Source organism: Bidens hawaiensis, unplaced genomic scaffold (genome assembly GCF_021521415.1).
Source record: "Bidens hawaiensis isolate Kalapana, Puna unplaced genomic scaffold, B.hawaiensis_p1.1 tig00030391_1, whole genome shotgun sequence".
NCBI classification, from domain to species: Eukaryota; Viridiplantae; Streptophyta; class Magnoliopsida; order Asterales; family Asteraceae; genus Bidens; species Bidens hawaiensis.
In genome coordinates this window covers 243,917-270,773 of record NW_027495064.1, presented here as the reverse complement: position 1 = coordinate 270,773, position 26,857 = coordinate 243,917, and the positions used below count along the sequence as shown (strand labels likewise).

The 26,857-nt window shown below is 35.8% G+C and overlaps 1 protein-coding gene across 2 annotated transcripts; it reads right to left on the bottom strand.

Annotated features, from left to right (window-relative positions):
* Nucleotides 1-23,706: 23,706 nt before the first annotated feature.
* On the bottom strand, nucleotides 23,707-26,485 carry LOC143580380 (uncharacterized). 2 transcript variants are annotated; one of them, XM_077063422.1, is made up of 4 exons: nucleotides 26,381-26,485; nucleotides 24,674-25,207; nucleotides 24,501-24,584; nucleotides 23,707-23,954 (listed from the first exon to the last, which is right to left on the bottom strand). In XM_077063422.1, the coding sequence occupies exons 2-4, from the start codon at nucleotides 25,197-25,199 to the stop codon at nucleotides 23,863-23,865; spliced, it is 702 nt and encodes a 233-aa protein (XP_076919537.1). In that variant the 5' UTR covers nucleotides 25,200-25,207; nucleotides 26,381-26,485; the 3' UTR covers nucleotides 23,707-23,862. The 2 variants fall into 2 exon arrangements, with proteins under 2 accessions (XP_076919537.1, XP_076919536.1); XM_077063421.1 differs by lacking the exon at nucleotides 26,381-26,485 and having other exon boundaries at nucleotides 24,674-25,623.
* Between the last annotated feature and the right edge of the window lie 372 nt (nucleotides 26,486-26,857).

The following is a 26,857-nucleotide window of genomic DNA, read 5'->3' as shown; positions in this document are numbered from 1 at the left end:
TCCTCTTCCTCTTCAGCGAGCTCCAGCTCGTAATTTTCAAGCGCATCTACAATACATGCAACAGAAGTGTTAGCCAAATTTGGTATTATAAAGGCAAATGCATAAGTACAAAGGCTTACCAGGCGCATCGCTGTCAAACAGAAATCCCAGATCAACAGGGATGAACATGTCATCAAAGCGATCGGGGAAGCCAACCTCCCCAGCGCCCAGCGCGACGGATCCACCCTCCATGTGCTCATCATAGGCGGCATGGATATACTCCTTGGTGACTGCACAAAACAAGTCAAATGATATCAGCAAAAAGAATTATATTCGCGCAGAAGTAAAGCAATGAGATTAACTTACATAACCCGTCGACTTGGATAACGGGCTCAAGCGCGCTGTCCGCCCACCTCTTGCTCATACCAACCCCCACCAGCGCCTCCTCACAAATGTTCTTGGCAGGGGATGGTTCAGCGGTCAGCTTATTAACCCAGGCGCCAGTTGGGTTCTTGAGGACACCCACATCCGCAGGCGCAGATGTGATCGCGCGCATGGTCATACGGATAGGGATCACGCCAGCCCTGATATAAAAAACCTCTCAGACCAGTCATGAAGGCTCTTGAATGAAACAGTGGAGCACTTCACCTTCTGACTGCGAGGAATGAAGGAGAACCAAGAATCTTGGATCTTGGGCTTGTAAAAAAATTGAAAGCGCCTAGGGGTGGGCTACTCGCGCTGGGATTTGCACATGAACTCAAAGTGAGTCATGCGCACAAGTCCAAACGGTTGGACTTGGGATATATGAATCCCATAGAACTTAAGCAGTGCACCCACAAACCTTGTCATCGGGAGACGAAGGTTGCAGTGGGTGAAAAAATGGCTATATAGGGATATATAGCCGACAGGCGGGTCCGCCGCCGTTTGCCCGGCCCCAGGCAACATGCAGCCAAACACAGGGAGAAACCCCTGAGAGGCGATAAGGCTGTCAAGATCAGCCTGCCTCAATTTGCAGGGGATTTCATTCCACCTCTTCACAGCCTTGGTCCTCCCTACCTCCTCCGATGAGACCTCAGCAGCCTTCTTCCCCTTGCCTGTCTTCTTCAACGTCGACATCACTAACGATTTCACACGGCAATGGATGGAGGAGATTGTGTTGTCTGAGCTATCAGACATACAACTGTGACAGCGAACAAGGGTTGCTTCTGAAGAACAGATATTTGGAAGTAGAACAAAGGTAATCGGAAGACAAAGACAGAAAGAAAAGAGCTCTGAATGATAAACAAAAAGATGAAGGATAAAAAAACTCTAAGGGCTGGCTTTTATAGGCCCAGGAGAGAGAAATATGGGTGCTGATCGGACTTCACGCGCCCCCACTCGCAGGTGTAAGCCAACGGAAGCGCGACACGTGTCAATCACACTGTGTGAGGGGACACGAAAAGAAATAATACAGCTGTTGCCAGAATTCACGCGCCGCCACTCGCAGGAATGACCAATGCGAGCGCGACACGTGTTCCTGACACTCTGTGAGGGGACACGAAAGGCAACTGTAGCACCTCGAGCACACGAAAGGTCTGACACGTCTCCATCACGTACATAGACGATTCGTTTTCAACCAAAAGGATAGAATTCCGCGCAATGACGAGTAATAAGAAGAAAAAGACAAAACCCCTACTAATAAGAGCAAACTGTTAAGTCTAACATCTATCTTGCCTTGCTCGCGCGAGACAAGACACACATTAGACTGGGGGGGCTTGAAGAGGTATGTACCCGCCTCAACACCGAGCAAGGCGGGTCAACCCACAAGATATAGACGAGGCTTGAAATCAAGACATTACGAAGGCACAAAGCCAAAACCTATGCGCATGGCGCATATCACACATGCTCAGGCATCATATGCCCAGGCACCACACATGCTCAGGCATCATATGCCCAGGCACCACAGATGCTCAGGCATCACATATGCTCACGCATATCACATATGCGCGTGGCGCATCCGCGCGTGGCGCATATCACATGCTCGTGCATATCACATCTGCGCATGAAACATCTGCGCGTGAGAATAAAGAGAAGACCTCGCGCATCCTCAGGATAGGCGCGTATCACACATGCACATAATCAACCTCATCCTTATCCAAATCAGGATTAGGGCAACCTTGATTGTGCACGTCAGACAACCTTCCAGAAGGTATCTTTTTAAGGAATAAGAATATGCTGATGTTGACAGCTGCCAAATGAAAGGTGGACAACTCAGCATGACACATGTGCTACCACGTGATTACAACCAATGAGAAAGCACCAGGTGTCCCAGAGGACACGTGGCGCAGAGCAATTGGAGGAGGCCAACAAGGCTGAGCCCAATCAGTGGAAACCCTAGCACTATAAATACAGCATCAACTCCACAAGGAGAGACATTCATTCATTCACATTCAAGCAGATTCAATTACATTCACTCACAGACAGTTACAGTCAGTAACACTCACAATCACAGCAAATTACAGAGTATTCAGCTATTAAGCAATACTCTTCAAATTTCCTTACTCACACATTATTATCTTCTCCCACAAATACTTATTCTCACACCGGAGGGTTACCCCAAAGAGGACCCCTCTGTCCCTTTCTGAGGGGTAAGTTGACGGTGCTGTTCATTTTGTAGGTGGAAGAACACAGATCCAAGAAAACCATCGGTGAAATAGTATAATCACACCCGAGGAAAGTAGATCGTCTACCAGTGAGTCGATCCACGTTTCTTCAGTGGCTAAAGTCTTTGGCTAGAAAAATCAGGTTGTGACATCCCAATGAACTCCTGAAACGAATCGTCGTCCATGTAGTTACATTCCTCGGGAAATTGAGTGTCGTTGATGTTGCCCAAACCCGACATGGTTTGTAACTTGATAAATTCTTAAATTAATAGAGATAAATGTAGTGAAATTGTGTGTTATTGTTATAAAATGTGCTAGTTATTTATAATGTGTTATTTTAAAAAGAAAAATTAAACTAGCCAACGGCTAGTTTTTTGAACCCCAAAGCCCAACGGCTCTAATCTGTCCCGCGATCACAGCCACGCCGGCCGGCCGCGCCCGCCTTCACCCGAGGGGTGTTGCGGTGTTCGCGAGCCACGTAGGCGGCCACGCCCACCCCTCACCCCACTACCCTCAGTCAAAAGAAGTATCACGTGCTAAAAAGTTTGAAAAAATATAATAATAATAATAATAATAAATAAAAATATCAACTATTTTCTGGGTGTGTGTCTATCCGGGAATCGTTAAAAAACTTAAATATATACGAAAGTGTCTCAGGGCAAGTTTGGGACCGTCCTTTGGAATCAAGTTTGAAAATACTTTCTTATTTGTAATTCAATACATTAAAAAGGTGCTTCGTAATAATAAAAGGGGATATTAGTTTTTAATACTCTCAACTTTCTCTCATTGGTAGATAACACTCCTAATTTTCGATTTGTCACCCATCACTCCCAACTTTCACTATATTTTCCTGTACCACTCCCTGTCTAAATGAACATTAACCTCGTTAATGTTTTGGACTAAAAATGTCATTCAAATTAGTTGAGGGGGCAAAACAAAAATTTTATTTTTAACACACATCTCCATTTCCGGTGACCTCGTTTTTCCGGCGACCTTGTTTTTTCCGGCGAATTTGAGTTTTCCGGCTTCTCGTCTTTCAGAAAATGGAGATGGTTCAGAGGTGTAAAAAGGTGATGGAGATCATGAAGATTGTGCACCGGTGGAGATATGATGAAGATGGTGCTCGCCAGAAACCTGCAACTCGATTTTCCGGCACGCAGACCATCCCGGAAGGTGGCTGGGTGAGACACTGGTGGTGGCGGGGGGCGGGGGTTGCGGTTTTGGGGCGGTGGGTGGTGAAATGATGGATATGGTGTTCGCCGGAAACCTGCAACTCGCCGGAAAACTCAAATTCATATGTGAAGCTCGGTGAAATGATGGATAAGGTGTACTGAAAGACGAGATAGCCGGAAAACTCAAATTCGCCGGAAAATACGAGGTCGCCGGATAAACGAGGTCACCGGAAATGGAAACTGTGTGTTAAAAATAAAATTTCTGTTTTACCCCCTCAACTAATTTGAATGACATTTTTTAGTCCAAAACATTAACGAGGTTAGTGTTCATTTAGACGGGGAGTGGTACAGGAAAATAGGGTGAAAGTTGGGAGTAGTGGGTGACAAATCAAAAGTTGAGAGTGTTATCTACCAATGAGTGAAAGTTGAGAGTATTAAAAACCAATATCCCTAATAAAATTGGGTTTTTTAGCTTTAAAAACGTTAAATGGTTGTTTTGTAGAAGCAATAAATTCTCCCCTATTAAAAATTATCAATTTACCGCTATCTACCCTAATACTCAACAAGTAAACATCGTTCACTTAAACGTCAATTATAATTGTCACAACCTCACACACTCTAAAACGTCATATAATTGCCACTTGTTTTTATTGTCGCCATCAAGCAAGCGTTGCCGAAGCCACATGATGTTATTTACAATTTGTATGAAAGTAATATAATTACGATCTAATCAAGAGTTTACAAAATTTGTAAAAGAAGTTTATATTATATATTCTTGTAAATTTTTGTTCAAAAAAATTATTAAGTTATATGATATTATAAGTAAAAGTAGTAAATTGTTTTAATATATAATAAATGTCCTTTTATTTTAATGAATAAATTACGTTTAAAACACATTTTAGAAAAATAACTTAATGTCTTATCGGTTTTTTTATCACAAAATCTAATTCAACAGTTTTTTAAACCTTTTTGGAAGTGTAATAAATCAATACACACTTTTGAACAAAAAAAAACAAACAAACACAATTTTGATGTTAAATAAGCAAATTTCAAACATCCTTTAACACTTTGTTCCCGAGTTCACTTAATAAGAGAAAAATAAAATATAAATACAAAACGTTGTTCTACAAGATGTATGAGTACCATTTCTCCCTTTAGGTTATGCGTAGTGGGGCGACGGGGGCGACAAAATGAAGGAGCACCCCCACCCCACGATAATAGGGGTGATGAATATTTATCGCTTGGTTTGTGTTTTGTGTGTGTGTGATGTATATATGTGTGTGTATATATTAGACTACAACACCATTACACATCTAAAACAAAAACTCATAATTTGCTGACTGTCCGTCACATGACGCAAGTCATAGTATTTTTTAACATATCCACTACATATAGCCTTATGATAACTTAAATTTTTTTTTTTTTTTGAAAAAAATCCTTTTATATATAACACAAACCGAACTACATCTGGATAATGGGTAAGCGAGCAACAAGTTGCGCCGCTATCCCCTTTTGAATCGCAAAGCCTATTATACTAAATATAAATCCTTGGTTCATCGGGCTCTGCGAGTCACTGTGGACCACCTTCTGCACCCGCTCCAAGAAGCGAACCGCCTCGGGAGCTAGGGATCCAAAAGTGTCGAAGGTAAATGGAATGAACACGTGCTGATTCTCCAAACACGATGTCTCATGCTTAGCAACCTTCCTAGACTCCGCTCTCAAAACCGCCTGTCCCGGTACGAAGCCACTGTCTCTCAGCCCCACCAACGGGGACACCCCAGTGAGGTCAACACACGCATGCTTACCCCCTGCCCAGCCAAACACAAGAACATCCGCAGGACGCAGGGTAGATCTTCCCTCACGCGGATCAGTCAAAAAGTTAACAGGTGTCTCTTTCTTGGCTGAGATCCCGGCACGTCTAAGCACATCCCATAACACATCTCTAACCCAGTCATGACGATACTTGAATCCCGACAATTCCTTACAGTGGAGGGCATGCTCACCGAATCTATCCAAACAAGCTTTTTTACAAACGGGGCATAATTCATCTGGAGGGAAAAGGGGAATCATAAGCCGGTATTTAAGGATGGCTCTGTATTCAACTGCCGACATCCGTTGCCCAAGACCTTCAATGGGTACAACAGTCAAAAAATCCTGGGCATGAGCCCCCTTAAGATAAGCTAAAACTGCCTTTTGTCTCGGGGTCATATCGAATCTCTCCTCCAAATCATGTACGTGTTTACCATAAAGAGCACTCGCCAAGGTTTGTTGAGGTTTCTTGGGGGCGGTCTCCTTATCAGTAAAACCGCCTATATCAAGGTTCGGGAGAGGTGTTCCAATATTACCAAGTGCAAAAAAGTAGTCAGGATCTACCCCCGTAACACCAGCGTTTCGCAGGACGTGGTCCTGCAATTTCCACGACTGAGACCTGGAAGCCACAAATGCATATGCGGAGACATCCTCAGCCGAGAAAATTCCTAAGCCTCCGCAACGCATAGGGAAGAAAGCCAACCTCCACTGGAGGTCCCCAAAATGCGGTCCTCCACACACAACAATATCTTCAATTGCCCTCCACAGGCCCGCATCAAAGACAGACAAAGATGTTTATGGATCTGAAATTATCGGATATCCTACGTCCTATGTAATAATGGTTCGTGACTTCGTGAGAAGCCGGGAGGTCATTATCCATTATCAAGGGTGTGCGCCACACTTTTAATCCACCACAAACTCCTCTTGTCTCAGCCACAAATGTAAAATACATCCACGATCTTGCACATTTTTTTTGAGGTAAAAAGGAATATGTGTTTTTCCTTTTCCTAAAATAATCGAACAAAAATCTATAATATCATAAAATATAGTTTTGCATGACTTAAATCATAATAGTAATAATAAATTAACTAATATATATCACTACATAATGACAGGCCAATATTTTGTTTTATTTTATTTTTATTCTACATACTCTCCTTTTTTCTGTAATCAGATTTCTTACAACTTAATGTTAAATTTTTATGGTCAGTCCGATTCAGTCGAGTCAGAGAACATTATTTAATGCATTATCATAATTAAAAAAAAATGATAATTGGATATGATTAGGGTAATGAGATGAAATGAGTTTTCGTTCATAAGGATCCTAAGAAAGGTCTTTCAATTGAATTTTCTTTGAAATATTATTTGAAGAATATGATGACTAAATCATCGTTCAATTAGCACGAAATATCAAGTTTTAACAAAATTATATCAAGTAACAGATTCAATTAAACGAGTATTTAAATATGAGACTTAATCATTTAATCATTCAACTTTTAACACAAGTACACAACTTAACAAAAACTAAATCAAGTACTTGAAACTGAGTCACTAATTGATGCCGAGTGCCGCTGTGAAGGATTGGCAATTGCTGCCGGACGGAGGGAGCACCGGTCGCTGGAGGCATGAAGCGATGGAGGTGGAGCTAGCCCAGCCAACTTGGAATGAAGTTTGAGTCGAGTTCGAGCTAGCCTTGGCTTGACTCAACTCGCTAGCATCCTTTTAAGTGTTGTTCCTCGCCGTATCGCGTAGACAACCCACTATTGTGGGGTGTTATGTATATAAGCAAAATAATGGATTTGGTTCTAATAGATTAGTGATAATATGGGCCTAACGGTTTGCTTAATTGATAACATGGGACTAAGTCCAAACAAGTGTAACTGATAAATGATCAACTCCCAACAATTTGAAAAAAAGAATATACAAAGCTCATTTTCTATACTTGTCTTGTACATTCAAAATTTCGAAGACGAAGCTAGATAACAATCACATAATTAAAGTTCACTTAATGGAGAAAAGCCTGTGATTGAAACCAAAACAAGATATGTCACCTTATACATACTACTTTTAACAAACTAAAAATTTTTCAATAATATAAGCACCGTGTTAATTTCTACACAAAATATTCAAAATTAATTACGTATTTAACGTTAGTACGTTATCTCTAAGGCTATGTGTAGTTGAGGGGCTACAAATGAGGGCGAATTGTAACACGTGGCGCCCAGTCAGCAAGGGGTGAGAATTTGATTTTGGGGTGTAATGGTGTAAGGGCTACAAATTGGGCCCACAATATCTTTTTTTATTATTTTCTTTTTATAATTAAACTAATTAAATAAAAACCAATTTCTTCAAATAATTAAATAAACATGTATAAAATTAAAAAGAAATACAAAAAAATACATAACTAAAAAAAATACATAACTAAATATATAAAAAACAGGCGTACATGTTTAGGTTCGGGTCGGAAAATTGAAACGGATAGCTCGGTTGGTTTAGGTTCATCGGGTTCCATTGTAAGTTCACGTTCGGTTGGTTTTGCGAACCATGGTGTTGACCGAAAGGAGGGAATGGGTGGTTCGGGTTGTTTCTAGGATTCATTTTGCATATACATATATATACACACACAACATATATACATATACATATATATAGATATATCACACACACAACATATATATATATATATATATATATATACTATACATATACATAATAATAATATAATAATAATAAACTTATCTCCTCCGGGCGACGAATAACCCACGCCCCCGCCCAAATCACCCCAAATTCTCCCCAATTTCGCCTAGGGGGCGGTGTTCGCACCCCAAATCGCTCAAATTTGTCATTTTCTTGTGCCCACTACACATGGCCTAACCAAAGAAAGTAAAGGGGTCTTTGGAGGTCATTATCTGGTGGGTGAACCACACTTTTACTTCATAAAGACCCTCATCTGTGCCACAAACATAACAAATGGTCACATATCAACGACCTTGAGTCCTTGACTCTTTTGTCAAGTGAATAAAATCTCCAACTTCAAATGTATAAAATTATTTATTATACCGAAAGCTAAGTGAAACTTTAATTTCTTTCACTATTGACATAATATACTGTATATATTTTTACTTCTTTACTTTAATTATAAACTTTGGTTTATTGGAGCTTTGTTGCAAAAGTTTCACAAATATAATATTTGACCCTCAACGTTAATTTTATACATCTACTTTTTGACCCTTTAGCTTTGCTAATGAAACTATAGCTATTAAACGTTTACAGTAACGAATCAAATTGATACCGACTGACTGTCCACCGCATCAAGGCCGGCCATAAGGTGTGGCAGGGTGGTCGACGGCCATAAGCCCGACACCCCGTTAGGCCCGAATTTTTTTTAAATTAAATGTACTTTTATTAAAATAATATTTATATTAAGTGTTTAAACTCAATTACATTACCACTAGTTTGTCTAGTGGCAAATATATACTACTCTTAACCAAAATGTTATGAGTTATATTCTCATTTGAGACATATTTAATTTTATATTTATACAAAAGTTTTTTATACAATCTAATATATAACCAAGTAATCTCATATAAAAATTAAAAATTCTAAACCCAACAAAATACCCATTCTACTTAAGGCCCAAAAATTTTTTCACCTTCGGCTAATTTTTTTTCTCTCTGAGTCGGCCCTGCACCGCATATGCGTTGCAACGCGTGATGGCTTGCAAACATGAAATCTGTTTAACCCGCTTTGTTGCAGTGTGCTGGTAGTATTGCTTGTTTTATTTTTAGACAAAATTGCAAAAGACGTCATTTATGATTAATCGTTTTTTCAGTGAACGTCCTTTAGCAAAAGAAATGGTAGAAAACATCATTTACATTTAAAAATTCTATCACATTATATCCTTTGACCCTGACCCAGTTAACTTTTTTCGTTAAATATGGTCATGTGCCCTGCACATGGGGGTATTTTGGTCATTTTACTATTGCAAATAACCTATGTTTCACGGGAACTGGTACAGGCACGGGAAACTGGAACGGGAAACTGCAAAACTCAAAAAATGAAAAAACGGGTACGGCACGAGTACGACAATAAATACATATTAAAAATAAATATATATGTTACATAGGTAATTAGTTATTAGTAACAAATAAATAAATATATAATTTTTATTTATATATAATGTCATTAAACATTTTATGTATAAATTTATAAGTTGAGGACCAAATGTAAGTTAGTATAGATAGTGAGAGTTAAATGTTAAAATGCATAACCTAATTTAATACTATTTATGTAAATATTAACGAAGTTTACGGATTAAATGCCAACAATTAAAATATCTACGGGTTTATTGTTTAAACCCTAAACTTATATAAATAAAACTAAAGCCGTCTTCATCATCTTCTTCTTCTTCTTCTTCCTCATCTTCTTCATCCGTTTTTCTGCGCCGGAAATTGTATGTGGCGCCGGAACGTTTAAAAATCGTCTCTAAAGTCTTGGAAACGTATCGAAACCCTGTTGGAATTTTCGAAAAGGTCAACGGCCGTCCCCAACTTTACAAAAACGGTCAAGAAACGTTTCCTGCAGTCCCCGACGGTGTTTCCGTCCCCGGCGAGTTTTCGGGACGGGGTACGACATCTAGGTCGCGTTTCCGTGCAACATAGCAAATAACTCTGAACCGTTCACGAACCTAAAGATAATTAATTTTCAAGAGTAAAATGACCAAAATACCCTCATGTGTCTGCACATGACTAGATTTAACGAGAAAAGTTAACTGAGTTAGGATCAAATGACATAATATGAGAGAGTTTCTAAATGTAAATGATGTTTTCTGTCATTTCTTTTGCTAAAGGACGTTCACTGAAAAACGATTAAATATATAGGACGTCTTTTGCCATTTTATCTTATTTTTAATACGAAAGTAGCTTTTTACCCGATGTCACATGCCGATGCTGTTATAATAAAACATAAATGTTGCAGCAACGAGTCGATGCAAATTGATAGGTATCGATTAGGTTTGTTACGACACCGGAAGAAATGCAATGCGAGAATAAGTATAGCAATAACATTTAGGGTTAGGATAAAACACAAATAAAACTTATCTTGTAAACCGTGAGATTTGAAGGAGGAGAAACGCAGTGACAATTTGGGAGTTGCGCAAATAGCGTAATTACACTAGAACATATTTTCAACTAGCGTAATAATAATTATACTATAGCTTTACAACTAATGTATTAATTGTTACGCTACAATTTTACAAGTAACGTTATAAAACAAGCACAATGGATATATGTCCAAGTCTGAATTTGGATTTTATTTACGCATTACATGATATAGTTACACCATTATAATCGTGTAGTTACGTGTGACATAAACTTACGTATAAAACTTAGACGTGTTTTGTTTGATGTGTTATCTAGATAAATTTCAGAAGTTTAACATGTAAAAGGATACAAGAGAGAGAGAGATTCATATCATGAATGCTTTGAAGGAATAAAAAATGATTTACAATCAATTATTAATTAAGTGGGGTGGGTATATTCGAATAAATTATGTCATCCCATTTTGTGTTTACTTGAAACTTTATATCAACATTTGTCCGACTTCACGTTGTGTTTCTTTGATTCATTGAAGCAATATTTCAATGCTAATAATCCATGGTCAAACTTTGAAACTTGCAACCAATCAAATTGTCACTTGCTCAAGTTGGGTGTTTGGATCTTACCCCATTTGTTCGGATGAAAGTTCATGAATCACAAATCACTTCTTCAATTAGTGATATTTTCTTTAGAATAGATCAGATAAGATCTATTTTGATTACGAGATCTGATACCAAATGATGGCAATCAAATTAAGTAATGGGTAGAAATTTGATTCGAATATAAATGCTTAGATCAGCTTCTGGTTTCGAATATATCTCCACACTGAAAACATATCGTCAAGCTACAATCTTTAACCGAAGATACATTATTCACCACTCCAATAAGAAACCGTGTCTGAGAACACCACCCAGAATGCCATAGTAAACCTAGTATAGAATCAATTTAACTCAAAATCCAATAAGATAAATTAACCAAAGAAACATTAGCATAAGCACATGGTGAATTCATTGGAGAATATATGTGGAATACATATAGAAAATAAATGAAAATTGCTACTAAAAACATGGAACTTCTTGGCCACTACCACATAACCTCTTAATTACATAATTAAAAATTACGAGGGAAACCAAGTAAAAAGTGAAATAATTTAAAAGAAAATAATCGCGGGGAAACTTCTCATGGTAGTCGGGTACAAGGGAGACGGTGATCCGACTCATCAAGATGTTTTTCAGTGGTTGGTGTTCGGGTTCAAGTGCGGGCAAATTTATGACCCAATTAACCCACGTTATTAACCGAACCTAATGCATATCACCATCCCTAAATAGTCACCCAGTAGGGAATGGTTACCCTGTAGATCATTTCTCTGTCTATATACTAAATGTTCATGATTGGCTATGTTAGGTTGCATCACCAAAGGGTTGGAGTAAACCCCACGTCTAAACGTCGTAGTTCCTCAATTAGAGCTAGTGGTAGAATGAGATCAATGTCTCAACATATTGAGTTTAAGGTTCTTACCATTTCCAAAGTAATGCATATATCTTTGCACTTTTAATGCACTTATAATAAAAGTAGTAAACAATGAGCATGAATCATCCCAAAACCTTAAGTAAAACAAGGGATGGGGGAGTATAGAACTTATCTTATTTCATAGCAAGCAAGTAGACAATCATGAAGTTGTAATGTGAAAGTCCCCTATTTAATAACAAGTATTTGTATATCAAAATCTTGTAACATTCACGCTGGGGTTGCTTTAATCGTGCCAGACTGGTCTCATTATGTGTAAGTTTGAAATAGTTTTTCTTGGTCCATGACTTCATAAGCACCATTCCTTGGTACTAGATCCAGTCTAAGGCTAAGTACACATCAAAGTTTCTAAATAAGAAAACTTTATTAAACTAAAAACTTAGTAATCAATCCTTATGGTGAAAAACAACCTATGCATAAGTTCACCATGTAGCCACTAAAACACGAGTTACATTGGATGAATACATAAGACTATACGTGGTTTAACTAAAATATGAAACGTGATTGTCACGCTATCACATAGACGTAGGAGGCTCTCACTATTTTTTTTTCTTAAAATGCATAAAGATTTAACTAAAAACATAATTATTTTTTGTTTTCTTTTTATTATTAAATTGTCAAATGGAAGTTCTGATTAGATAGAAAAAGATGTGACACATCCTCTACACCCTCGCAACCATTGCCAGCATAACAACAATAGGGGCTCACACTCTTGGTGCTTTGTGGGAAATGGTTGGCTAAGGTTAAAGTGGTGAGGTGGCTCGGAACTCCACCTCACTACACATACACTTGGTCTAATGGGATTAGCTCCAAAATTTAGTGGCTATTGGGCCTAGTATAAACCCATTCAGCCTAGAGGTGAAAAAAAAAAAACATGAAGCCGAAAAAAACCCGAAACCGATTTTTCTAAAACGCGGGTTTTTAATACCCGAACCTGACCCTATTCGTAGGGTACGGATAGGGTATGACTTTGAATGTTGAAACTCGTACCCGATCTAAACCCGATAATACCCGAAACCCGGTTCTAGGTATACCCGAAACCCGGGTTAAGCTATATCCGAAACCCGGTTCTAGTTATACCGAAACCCGGATTTTTTGCATATCCAAACCGGATTATTTGCATGCCAGGATATTAGGGTTTATGCACCTGCTTTTGTGTGACTGCCCACAGATCTATAGTCGTTCTCCAATGGATCATTTTTGGAGCACATATATGATATTAATACTTATTTAAAGCAGCACCTTTTGATATACCAAACAACAACTGAAAACAAATAAAATATATGTTTTTTGTATCATTGTTTAGTTGTTTATGTATGTTTAAATGAACTTTAAAGTTTGTATGCAAACAAATGGAGTTATGATAAAAAAAAATGAAGCAGCTTTGTTAACAGAATACAACTGTAGAAAATGAGTTTTTTTAATACCTGAAAATAAGGTATTCAAAACCCATAAAACGGTTTTTTTAATACCCGAAAATAGGGTATTCAAATACCCGGGTATTGAAGATCCGGTTCAATACCCTACCCGAACCCGACCAAATTATTGCTAATACCCGATCATAGAACTCAGTTCCATACCCGAACCCGGGTTTTTCTAATACCCGATTTGTGCATCTCTAAATCTCTAATTCAGCCTATGAAGTCATAAGCACTGGCGGATGTTACTTAGGGTCCGGGGCGGCCCCGACCCTCCCTGTATTTTTACGCGGTAGTGTATATTTACCCGTTTCAGTCCAAACTTTTTAATACGTAGTGTATATTTAGTCGTTTCGGCCGAAATCTTTTACACGTAGTGTAAAATTTAGCCATTTTTGGCCGAAGATTTTTATACGTAGTGTAAAATTTAGCCTTTTTCGGCCGAAATTTTTTATATGTAGTGTAAATTTAGCCGCTTTCAGTCGAAAATTTGAGTCCGGCCTACTTTGTTTGTGAATTTTTGTATATATTTTGAGTCCAGTCCCCCGGTGTCTTAATCTAAGATTCGCCACTAGTCATAAACATATAAAATATAAATCTAAATATGATTACTTGCTAATTTTAGGAAATAAGTACATATACAAAGTAAATCATGAAAAAAAAATAACAAGTCAAACAGTGTCACGTGACTGTGGTATCATATATATAAAACTTCGTCTTTAATATATGTAGTAACATAGTGTATAATAATGCTACAAAAAAATTCGAAAATAATTGTATGTTACTTCTTATAGAATGTGACGCTATAATAAATCATTTAAATATTAACAGAAAGTAGTTATTTTATTTGGTCACACAAAACTTGGCATGTGAAGGCCACGTGCCTTTAACGTCTATAATTTCTTTTGTGTCATGATGACTAAACTATTAAAAACTCAAAAGGCTATTGTGTAAACAAATCTTAAAATATAAAATAGAATATAAATTCATAACAAAAGTGCATATATATAATTGATAATAATAATATGACCATACGTAATGGGAAAGTTTTGGCCAACGTTTTGGCTCAAAACCTTTCCAAAACACCATGTATATCGGAAACACTTGTTGGAAAAATCGCCGGTAAAGGTTGCCAGAAAAAATATAACAGAAACACTATAAAAAACAAAATGGAAAAACACTATAAAAAACAACGCAATGAGAAAAACACTATGAGAAAAACGTAATAGAAAAATACAATTTGTTAAAAAAGAACCCAATATTTTTTTTAATTTTATATAGCAATATGCTTACTCATACTATAAATAAAAATGCTCGTTATTGTAATATTTTTTTTATTTTTAAATGTCGTATACAAAGTTACGACTATTTTAAAATGATTAAGGGAATTGGCATGTGTCTCGCATGAGAAAAAAGAAAGTTAACAAATGTGTTATTCTTTTTATGTCATTCCCCTTATTTCACACTTAATTTCCCTCGTAAATTAATCTCAACAATCCTATATAAAATATATGGACTAGATTAATTATCACTCTTATAAAAATCATACTTCCTATAATAACCTAAACCTAAGTTATTGGAATTTAATAATTTCAAATTTTATCTATGGACTAGATTTAGTCCTAAGTTAGAATATACTTAAGAATACCCTAAACTTGATTTATGATCACGTTGTTGAAGTTTGTAGAAAAACTAGAGGTGCATAAATTGGTTATTTTTAGGAACAAGAATTGGGAATGAATTAATTCCGGGTATGGTTAATAAAATTTAATAACTGGAATAGGTACGGTAGGAACAACTCCAGGTTTTGGTCGGGTATTTTACCTGGATTTGACTGCGTTTGCCGGGTTTTATCGGTTTTGGGCCTAGTCGGGTTTGGGTTTTGACCTGGTAGAGGTGGAAACGGTTTCGATAGACCCGCGTACGATTTTTCTGAGAAACCAAAACCCAGTTCATATATGTGGGTCTGGACAGGTAGATGCCGGTTTCGGGTCAGGTCCGAAACCGGGTTTTTTTTCCTACCTTTAAGAACAACGAATTTGAATCTTGTGGATTTATATCTGTTTTCATGGCTGGGCCCATCGCAATTCGATTAAGTGGGCTGGACCATTTTCTTTACTTTTTACAATTTCTTTAATTTTATTTTTTTATATGAACCAATAAAATATCAATTTATTTCAAAACTTTTACAAACCACCTCTAACAGGTTGCTAGAGACGAGAAACACCAAATTCACTAGTACAAGTCAAATACGCTAACCACCCAATTACATATGATTAAAATTAATACCCGCTTAACCTTTCTCACGATAAGTTCATCCATCTTGATCTATTTCGCACTCATAAGTAGTTCAATGTATTTATTTCGCCAATTAAATCACTCAAGTTTATTGGCTTGCTGTCAAATATCAACTGATTTCTTTCCCTTCAAATACTCCAAATTGTTGTACTGCGTGTAACGCTTTCACCTTGTCTTTGGAAAAAAATGAGAACTTATGTAACTCCAACATGTCCCTTGTCGAGAACTAAACACACTCCAAATACTCTACATGATTAAAATGTTTCTTTTTAGCTGTAGTATTTAAATACTAGACCTCTTATATAAATAAGGGTGTTTTTAACCATACCAGAAAAAAAAATATTGATGTTATGACTCTACATACATTCACTAAATACACTTCAAATTCGGTTAGTCTCTTTACTTGGTAAAAAGTTTATGCACTACTTTTTTTCTCCCTTTTAACAAAGCAATATATTTCTTTTACTTTTCTATATATTGCTATTAACAATATACTTAAATTAAACTTTTATATATTATAGTATTATATTTAATGTAATATTTCATTATTTTCTAAAATTAATTTAAGGCGTTAACCGGTTTTGAGTTCAACAATAAACTGGTAAGACAGTCAGTTTGATGTGGGTCCACAGTAATGCACATTCAATAATAATATCTAAATATAATTAGTGTTAATGCAAGTAAGGTTTTACATCCAATTAGATTTAACTCTTACGAACCCGTCGCAAAACGTGAACCACATACGGGTAGTAAATAATTTTAAATATCCATTTTTTATTTTAAGTAATGGGTCCTACCTTGCTTCTGTAAACATCATCTTCTTGGATTTGAATTTTTGATTTCACGTGCTTTAGATTTTCTCTAAACCCGACAAAAGAAGTAACTAATCCTTTCACGTAATTGTGGAATTGTGGGTGTTTTAGATAAACGGATAAAGCCGCTAATTATTAGATAAAAAAGTAACTTTAATATCTAAATGCTTAAGTCTATAAAAGGATCACATGAAAGCTAATTAAAGAGTTAATTATATAAACAGTTCGAGTACAGAGTTGTCATACCATAAACTATAATATAATAAACTTGTACGTAATGTTTTACTGATATATTAAATGTTAGAAAGAGATAACGGTAAATGATTGCATATTAAGCAAAATATCAAGTTGTATTATAAAGTTATTGACTGATTACTGAAAGTGGTAAAGGATTAAACATCTCTTAACTTTGTACTAATCGCATGTCAACATATTTATCTATTGTATTTACACTAAATTAAAATTAGTATTGTGGATAAATTAATGGATATAAAGATGAAGTGTGTGACATCCCATTGGACAAGAATATAGATTTGATTAGGATGTGGATACTTATTTGTAACTCACCCCACTAATAACTAGACTGTCTTAATGTCGACGATCTTGATGTCATACCTTTTTTTTCCTATTTCTTTTATTTTTGGACTCAAACTCAACACGTTCAAGTATTATCCAGATTTTGTCTTTGTCACTAAGTCACCAACCCCGCAATAATTATATATGGTTTACATAATGAGATTATTTGATCGGCAACTTTAATATGTTTGATGTCGGTAAAGTTATCATATCATTTCATCGGATATTTCATTAAAAATATTAAAATACATGTTCATAAGGACGAAATCAGAAAACATATTTATGTAATTAGTTTTATTATTACTTTATAGTGATTATAGCAAAAATCCATTTAAGTCATGTAAAAGATACGTTAACACTATAAAATATATATATATATTTTTAAAGAAACATCAAATTTGTTTTTATAGATAAGAACAAAATATTGACATATTCTTGAATTGCTTGAATACCAGGCCCTGGTTGATCGATAAACTATCACTTTACTAACCACTTTTTATTTATTAGATATCCTTTAAATTATAAAATTTAGATGTATATACGTATAAGTTGTTGTGAAACAAATATGAGGATTGAGGAAATATCATATTTGTGTTCTTTCTATTTCATTCTATGATGTATTAGTTTTGCTTTTGAATAAGTGAGAAATGTTCGACACGTATATACTCTTCGATTGATAAATCGAGAACCAAAGTGATGCGAGGAGAGTCTCTCGGTTGTTTTGCATCCAAACAAATGAGTTGCGACTTGCGTGCAAGGCTTTGTAAATTTGATTGGTTTTTGAATTGATCACTCTACCAGTTCACTAATTACTAATTAGTGAGCAAGTCGAAAAATCTAGATGACGTCATAATCAACTTCAAATTAAAATGGTATACCGAAAACACAAAAACAAAATCAATGCTTATAAAATCTAGGATTTGAAAACTTGGTTAGTATATTATACATCTTTCAAATGAAAAATAGTATATTTATGTCATAGAATATATTACTTATCGTTTATTATAATTATAATTTTATCACGATGCTTTAATGTTTCATTTGCATTTTAATACGTTCTTAATAATAACACAATGGCCTATGGTGTGACATGTATATTAAAAAAAAAGTAATCTCTTAAGGGATACAGGATCCTAATATAATTCAAGCTTATCCAGCCATTATTTAGGACAGATACGTGCATTTCATAATTACTATCCATAACAATTATGCATTTTTAAAATATTGATTTAATGTTTATTATGTGCCCTGCTTGCGTGCGCGCATATAATGTATATATGTGTGAACCTTCGGGATGGGCAAAAGTAAAATTGCACTAATTTTGACGTTATTTTACTAATCTCGTGAAAATAACGTTAAAAGTGATGGAAGGTTAATCAGGCATCATGTGGTGGCGTTGATAGCCGAAAGACAAGGGTACATGCACCAATCAGCCGGCGTCCCAATGATTGAGTGCTATGTGCCTTATGTCCAAGGCTTGATGCAAAACTACTATCGAGCCGGGGTCTTACCGGAAGCAGCCTCTCTATCCCCATGGGGTAGAGGTAAGGTTGTCCATATCTTACCCTCCTCAGACCCTATCATAGCTTTGCTATTGGTTGGATATACTGAGTACGATGATGATGATTTAATGTTTATTCTACAATCTACATAAGACTTAATAGATGAACCATCAAATACATGTTCAGATGTTCTTGCTCATTATATGTTATAGAGAAGAGAACTTCAACGAGAACTGTCTAGCCCTTTGGCCGGCAACATATGTATCTAGCGTCATCATTTTCTAGTAGTTTAACCCTCTAAATTGTCGTTCGTAGAAAGGTTGAAACATATTTATAGCAACTTCTATTGTAACCGACCAATTGAAAAGTTTTAGTTTCCTGCAAGTAGAGAAACCAACTAAACATAAAGAACATAAGAATTTTCTAGACTACTTCTTGGATAAGGCATTTGATGGACTTCCGGGTCCATATCGACTTTGGCAACTGGTTCAAAAGTGTGTCCAAGACATTTATGCCCTAAAAGTCTAGGCTCGTGCATGAGGTACACGAAGCGTTGCTCTATGATCAACCAAATAAGTTTTATAGCCAAAAGCTATGCATCTCTCGTGTATTTTACACATCAACATTTTTATAAGTAAATTGTTCGTATTTTATTCATCCTTTTGCTTTTGTTTACACGTCAGCCTCCTAAAAACACCATATTTAACTAACTTTAACCCATGAGCACATGAGGTGTAGCCTTAATCCGCTAATGTGTTTCCCTAAGCGCCTCTTGCGCCTTTTAAAACATAGTTTGGTCATTTTAGCCTACATGACATATATGACTAAAAAAACTAGAACCGATACAATCATCTTACAAACGATCTAATGTGAATTGCACTCCCTTAGTCCCTTGAGATGCCTTAAGTTGTATCATTAAACAAGCATATAACCTACTATACATATGTATCTTATTACTATTTCTACCAAGATGCTCACCAAAACAAAGTATAATAAGTATAATAACCAACTCAAAATTAAAAAAGAAAGTTGATTACCAAAACTAATCAATAAGCAATACAAGCCCTAGTTTTGTGAAATTCACACAGTGCAAAACAGAGTTAAAAACCTGAGATCCACACAAATGAATGACGGTAGTCACTAGTCAGTACTTAGTATAGAGGTGCACAAAACAAATACCCAGGTTCGGGTATGGAATTAGGTTCAGGTATGACCGGGTATTGGAAAATGGGGGTATTGGCAATACCCGGGTCGGGTCTGGGTATTGTCTCTAAAACCATACCCTATGTATCGGGTTCAGGTCGAGTATAGATACGGGTATTCTAAAACCGCGTATTGAATACCATATTTCTGGGTATTGAAAAAAACCCTATTTTCTGGTATTTTCTGGCTTTTTTTTTCCGGGTAGTTTTCGGATAAATATTGGATTTTTTTAAGGGGTTGCACCTTTTAGGATTACTTTTCCGGCTATTTTTTGGGTAATATCACGTATTTGTAAAACCCGGTTCCGGGTATTTGTAACACCCGGTTTGGGTATGGAACCGGTTCGGGCTTTCGGGTATTACCGGGTACAAATTAGGTCTGGTTCCGGGTACGGGTTTTTAAAACCCTATTTGTACCCTATATGTACTCTATATGTACCCTACGGGTAGGGTCGGGTATTAAAACCCCGGGTATAAAAAACCCGTTCCAGGTATTTTTATCGGGTCCGGTTTCGGGTTCGGGTTTTTTTGTGCACCAACCCTATTTGTACCCTATATGTACCCTACGGGTAGGGTCGGGTATGGGTTCGGGTATTAAAACCCCAGGTATAAAAAACGGGTTCCAGGTATTTTTATCGGGTCCGGTTTCGAGTTCGGGTTTTTTTTTTCACCTCTACTTAGTAGAGTGACTACAGTCCAAAGGCTGTGGACCCAACAGTACTGAAACAAACAAATTTGGGCTCGTTAAGGTCTGTATAAAGGGACCATTACCCAACTTAATGCTTTTACTTTGGCCCAAAGTCAAACTTTTCATTGCAATTTGCAGCCGTATCTTACTAATTTATAATTATCTTAATGATATGCGTTAATATATTATTTAACTTTTAATATATATGTGGCCATAAAAAAATTCAAAAAATAATTAAAAAAATTATAACTTAAAATATAAATAAAACACGAAAAAAAAATCAAAAAACTAAAATGTTTCCCGCGTCATTTTCGTTCTATTAATAAAGAAAAAAAAAGATGAAAAGACACACTGACGAACATAAACAAAAAGCACAATGATAAATAAAAAAAAATTACTAACACAACATATAGCACAATGCCGAACAAAATATAACACAATGTTAAGTAATATAACACAATAACAAGAAAAAAGGACGCAATGTCGAGTAAAAAACACAATCAATGACTACAACAAATAAAAAACACAATGATAAATATACAATGATATTTGTGTCATTTTTTTTGAACGAGGAAAACGGTGGAAACATTTTGTGTTTTTACTTTTTTTTTTTGTTAAATTTTGAGTTATGATTTTTTTAATTAATTTTTCATTTTCTGACTTTTTTTTTATTTTGGCTACAAGCTTACAAATTATTCTTATCATTTACATTTTTATTCTTTTATAGAACTAACCTGACCTGATTATAATAAAATTATACACGCACAATATACGCTCACCTATGATGTGAAATGTATATTATTAAACTAAAAAGAAATGCAGGATATCCTAATATGATTAAAGCTTATCTATCCATTATTTAGGAGATATACTTCATCATCATCATCATCATACTCAGTATATCCTATCAATAGCAAAGTTATGATAGGATCTGAGGAGGGTAAGATGTTCACAACCTTACCTCTACCCTTTAGGAATAAAGAGGTTGCTTCCGGTGAGACCCACAGCTCGATAGTAGTTTGCATCAAACCTTGGACATAAGGCACATAATATCAACCATTGGGACACCGCCGATTGGTGCATGTACCCTTGTCTTTCGGCTATCAACGCCACCACATGATGCCTGATTAACCTTCGGCCACTTTTAACGTTAATGTTATTTTCACGATATTAGTGAAATAACGTCAAAATTAGTGCAATTTCACTTCTGCCCACCCGAGGGTTCACACATATATACATTATATGTGCGCATCGCAAGCATGGCTATTAGGAGATATACTTGTATTCCATAATAATCATAACAATGACAAAATATAAGTCCCAGGTCGTATCAAGGGGTTTTCTTACATATAGTAGGTTTCCTTTTGAGAGTGATCTCCAGTATGGTTGTAAGTATCAAGCCTAGGCGCCAAGTACTCAACGAGTAATTCCCGAGTAATCCCCGTCTAGGCCGATTTCTCGGTGAGCCATCCCCGAGTACTCTTCGACTAAGGCCGAGTACTCACCGACACCAACTAAGGCCGAGTACTTTCAACTCCCCAGTTCGCTGCCTAGAATCCGTCTAGTGACTTTTGCAACCTTGAATTCTCCGGTGAGCAATGGTCAGAGATGAACCATCAAATAATGGCCCATGGGCGTATTTTTCCAAAGCGTATAAAGACATTAGATGCGACATATTATGTCTTGTACTGTTAGTAAAGTAGACAGGGACACTAAATCAACATGGAAACAATTTAAAATTTTATCAGCTTCTCTCTTATAACTTAAAAATTGCACTTGATAGTTTGGTATCCTTTTGCTTTTCATTCTTTTTCTTTTTTCACTTGTAAACTCCTAGCATGTTCTTGCTCATTATATGCTTCCATGCAAGTAACCTTGGACATAACCGACTAGCCCTCGGGCCGACAACTTGTGTATCGAACGTCATCATTTTTTAGTAGTTTAACCAGCTAAATGTCGTCGGTAGAATTTTAGAATAGTGTAACCATCACATATGCAAGGCATTTCTCTATGTACAACCAAATAAGCTTTATTTACAACCAAAAGCTACATATCTTTCGTATATTATGCATATCAACCATTTTATCGTGTAAACCATTCTTGACCATCATCTTTGATCCAGAAGCACACGAGGCGCCGCCTAAAGCTCCTTATGCGTCTTTTGACTCAAAAACTCAGAATCGATATAATCATATCTTAAACAACCTAATGTGAATTGCATAACTCCCTTGACATATCTTATTCCTGTCTCTACCAAGATACTCAGCAAAGCAAAGTATAATTACCAACTCTAATAAAAAGGATATATATATATATATATATATATATATATATATATATATATATATATATATATATATATAATTATTACCAACTACTCCATCAACAAGCTAAATAAGTTCCAGTTTTGTGAAACTTACCCCTAAAACAATGATTCTGGTTAATTCAGATAAAACATATTAGAAAGTTGTCAATATGTCTTAATAACCTTTTAGCAATGAAATAAAACCTTAACTTTGATGAGTTGATATACATTAAGTGACTTATGACACTAGTGACTAGACTAGTAGAGTCCAAAGGTAATGGGCCTAACAGAAGAACTGAAACATACACATTTGGGCTCAGGAGTCAAGGACTGTATAAATTTAAAGAAATCATTACCCAACTTTAAATTGATACATTGGGCCCAAAGTCATAACGATTTACATTTTTCATTGCATGAATTTTAGCAGTAAATTAAGTCTTACAAAAGACCATTGTATTCATTTTTTAGTTAAACCACAACGCATGGCCTTTTTACCGAGTCATTTGTCAATCCTATATAACAACTAGCCAACTTGGCCTTAAAATATCGAGCCTAAAGTTTTACGAAAGTCATTAAAAGCAAAACCTTAAACCGACAATTTGAACTCATGCTACAGGGCAGTGAGATTAAAGTGCAAAACTGCAAATAAGTTGTAAACCTAACACATCAAGAACAAAAGATAAACTAGAAGAGCAAAACGAGCATCACATAATACACACAGTCATAAGTTACAAGGCTTTAAAACAAACAAAATTTCAAAAATGTTAAATTCACCTAGGAATTCTACTGGTGAATTAACCTTATTTTCCAACCTATTTTCGGTTCGGCTTTGAATTTCAGTTCTTGTGCTGTGATGTTGGAATCGGAGTTCTGGTAATTGAAGGCTTCCCCAATATGTTTAATGCTTGCATTCTTTGCATCTCTTTTCCTGCAACAGAATAACTCTTGAAACATCAAATTAAACCGTAAAAAGTTAATTATGATATCCCATATTAATTGTAAAGTTTCTACATCATTACAAACTACTGGCAGCGTTCATATTACAAATTATTGTAAAGTTTCTATGTATAACCAAGTAAACTTTTACAACCAGAAGCTGCGTCTCTCTCATCTGTTCTACATATTAACCTATTTATTAAGTAACCTGTGACTGTGAGTGCTTTTATATCTAAACCTCCTACGGACCTTAACTTTGACCAATTTTGAACCAAAACTACATAAAGTGCGCCAAGATTCCATCTTTTTTTCGTTATAAGAGGTTATTTCTGCCTCATTTGACTACAGTCAAACACTTTATGGATCTAGATTCTAGATATAGAGCTAACTGTTGCACTCTTGTGGGACTAGAAACTTGAAGATTTGAATAACAAACAAACAAACATGCCCAGTAAAATCCCGCTTATAGTTATTATCTTCAAAATTTGTATACAAGTTCATATTTATTTCTAAAAGGAGATTTGACTTTTTTTCATACCTTCTTCTATAGTCAACTGGATCGCTCTTTTCTCTAACTCAACCGCATGTTTACTTAGCTCCGAGGGTGATAAACGCACGAGCACTGCAAGATCATAACAATCATAAAAAACAACACATATCAATTAACATGTCACTTCCAAATAAAAAAAGTCAACTCAACAGTCAACATACACTGAATATTCTCTCTATGATCAGAGCTGTCACACTGCTTGATAAAATTCTGCAAACGAATGAACCGATCCGCCCACTGTTCATCATTAGCCTCTTTAAACCAAGAACCATAAGTTTTTGAACTCGTTTGGTTCGGTCCCACTAAAGAACCATACTGCACATTCATCCTGCTTGCTTGGCCTACTTCTTGTTGACTTTGACCTAAACTTGCAGGCTTCGGATAACCCGCAAAGTCATATTTTCTACGGGCGTAGCTAAAACGCTCATGTGCAATATTATTAGTCACAGGAGATGAAGCATAATCCGGTTTAAGCCGTTTGGTTCCACATGTTTTAGATGCATCTGAAAACAGTTGTCCCTCTAATGGAATTAAGCTTCGAGGACGCATAAAGTTGTTATTACTGTTCTGGTTCTGAACGTCTTTTAGGGCTACCTTTTTGGCTGCTAAAACCGGTTGTTTGAGAACGGTGGTGGGGCCGGATACATTAGTTCCGAGCTCAATCGTATTAATCTCAGAATTAATCATTTTTATTCCTGGTGACAGGATCAAATCCATCAGTAAAAAAACATGTAAAACAACAAAATGACAGTTTAGAGTTTAGACATTAGAATCCCAATTTCAGAGGCATGCGCTAATCAAGAAATCACTAGGGCTGCAAACGAGATGAGCCGTTCGCAAGCTACTCGAGATCAGATCGATAAAAAGCTCGAAACGAGTGGAGCTTTATCGAGCCAGAGCCTCAAATAAAGCTCATTTTATTATCCCGCCTAAGATCGAGCCAAAACCTCAAATAAAGCTCATTTATATATCGATCCAGAGCCTCGAATAAAGCTCATTTAATTATCCCGCCCGAGTTCGAGCCAAGACCTCAAATAAAGCTCATTTATTTATCGAGCCATAGCCTCAAATAAAGCTTATTTAACTATCCCGCCCGAGCTCAAGCCAAAACCTCGAATAAAGCTTATGTAATTATTGAGCTTGAGCCTCAAATAAAGCTCATTAATTCATCGAGCCCGAGCTCAAGCCTTTTGGGCTCGTCAAGCCTTGGATATTTTTTTATGTTATAACTCTTTTGAAATTATATGTATTAATTTCACACTGCACAATTGGGCATAAATCGAGCTTTGGCTCATTTAGGTTACTGCACACGAGCTCGAGCTGAAGCTCCTTTAAAGTTCTCTCAATATATATAAAATAAAAATAACTAAAAAACGTATATAAATTAACAAATAATAAACGAGCTAAGCTCCCGTGAGTCAAAACCAAGCTAGTTTGGCTCGTTTATAACAAAATGACAAGAAAGAAGAACAAGATTAAGCAAATGAAGTGTAATTAACTACTAATCTTCATTTAATTAATTAGCATCAAAACCAGGTTAACTTCAACTAACTCGAATTCCGTCAATCCGTAATAACCGCAACCGATAACAGCAAATAGAGACTTAAGTCTACAAACTGTTGCAGAAATTGATGCTGATAAGTAATAATTATAATTATCAAGTAATGAAGCAAATGAAGTGAAATCGGTTACTAATCTCCACTTAATTAATTAATTGGAATTCCGTCAATCGATGGAATCGTAATGGTGGAGAAATCGGTTACTAAACATAATAGCTAATTATTATTATTATTATTATTATTATTATTATTATTATCAAGTAATGAAGCAGATTTGAAAATTTGAAATGAGATTAGAAATATATTTACCGGAAATTGTGGCGATCGAAATGAAGAAAGAAAGAAGACGGCGCGAGAGAATAAGAGAGTGTGTGTAACTAATAATAATAATAATAATAATAATAATAATAATAATAATAAATAATAATAATAATAATAATAATAATAATAATAATAATAATAATAATAATAATAATAATAAATGGATTGGGGGTTTCAAAACAAGTTTGGCTCCAAAGAAGGAAAGGAAGCCCAATAATATTAAAAGGTCAAATCCTCCCTTGTTTACTTGTTTTCTCTTTTTGAATTTTTCTATTTTATTTTATCAATATAAAAATAATATCAATTTCAAAATTCATTTCTAGGAAATAAGACATGTGTGGTGTGAATCTGATATGTAATTGTGAATTTGTGATCGATGACAAACTATATTTACATGCTGGGATGATCAAATTCGAATATTAGAATTTTGATAAAATAAATATATATTTGTCATATAAAATATTT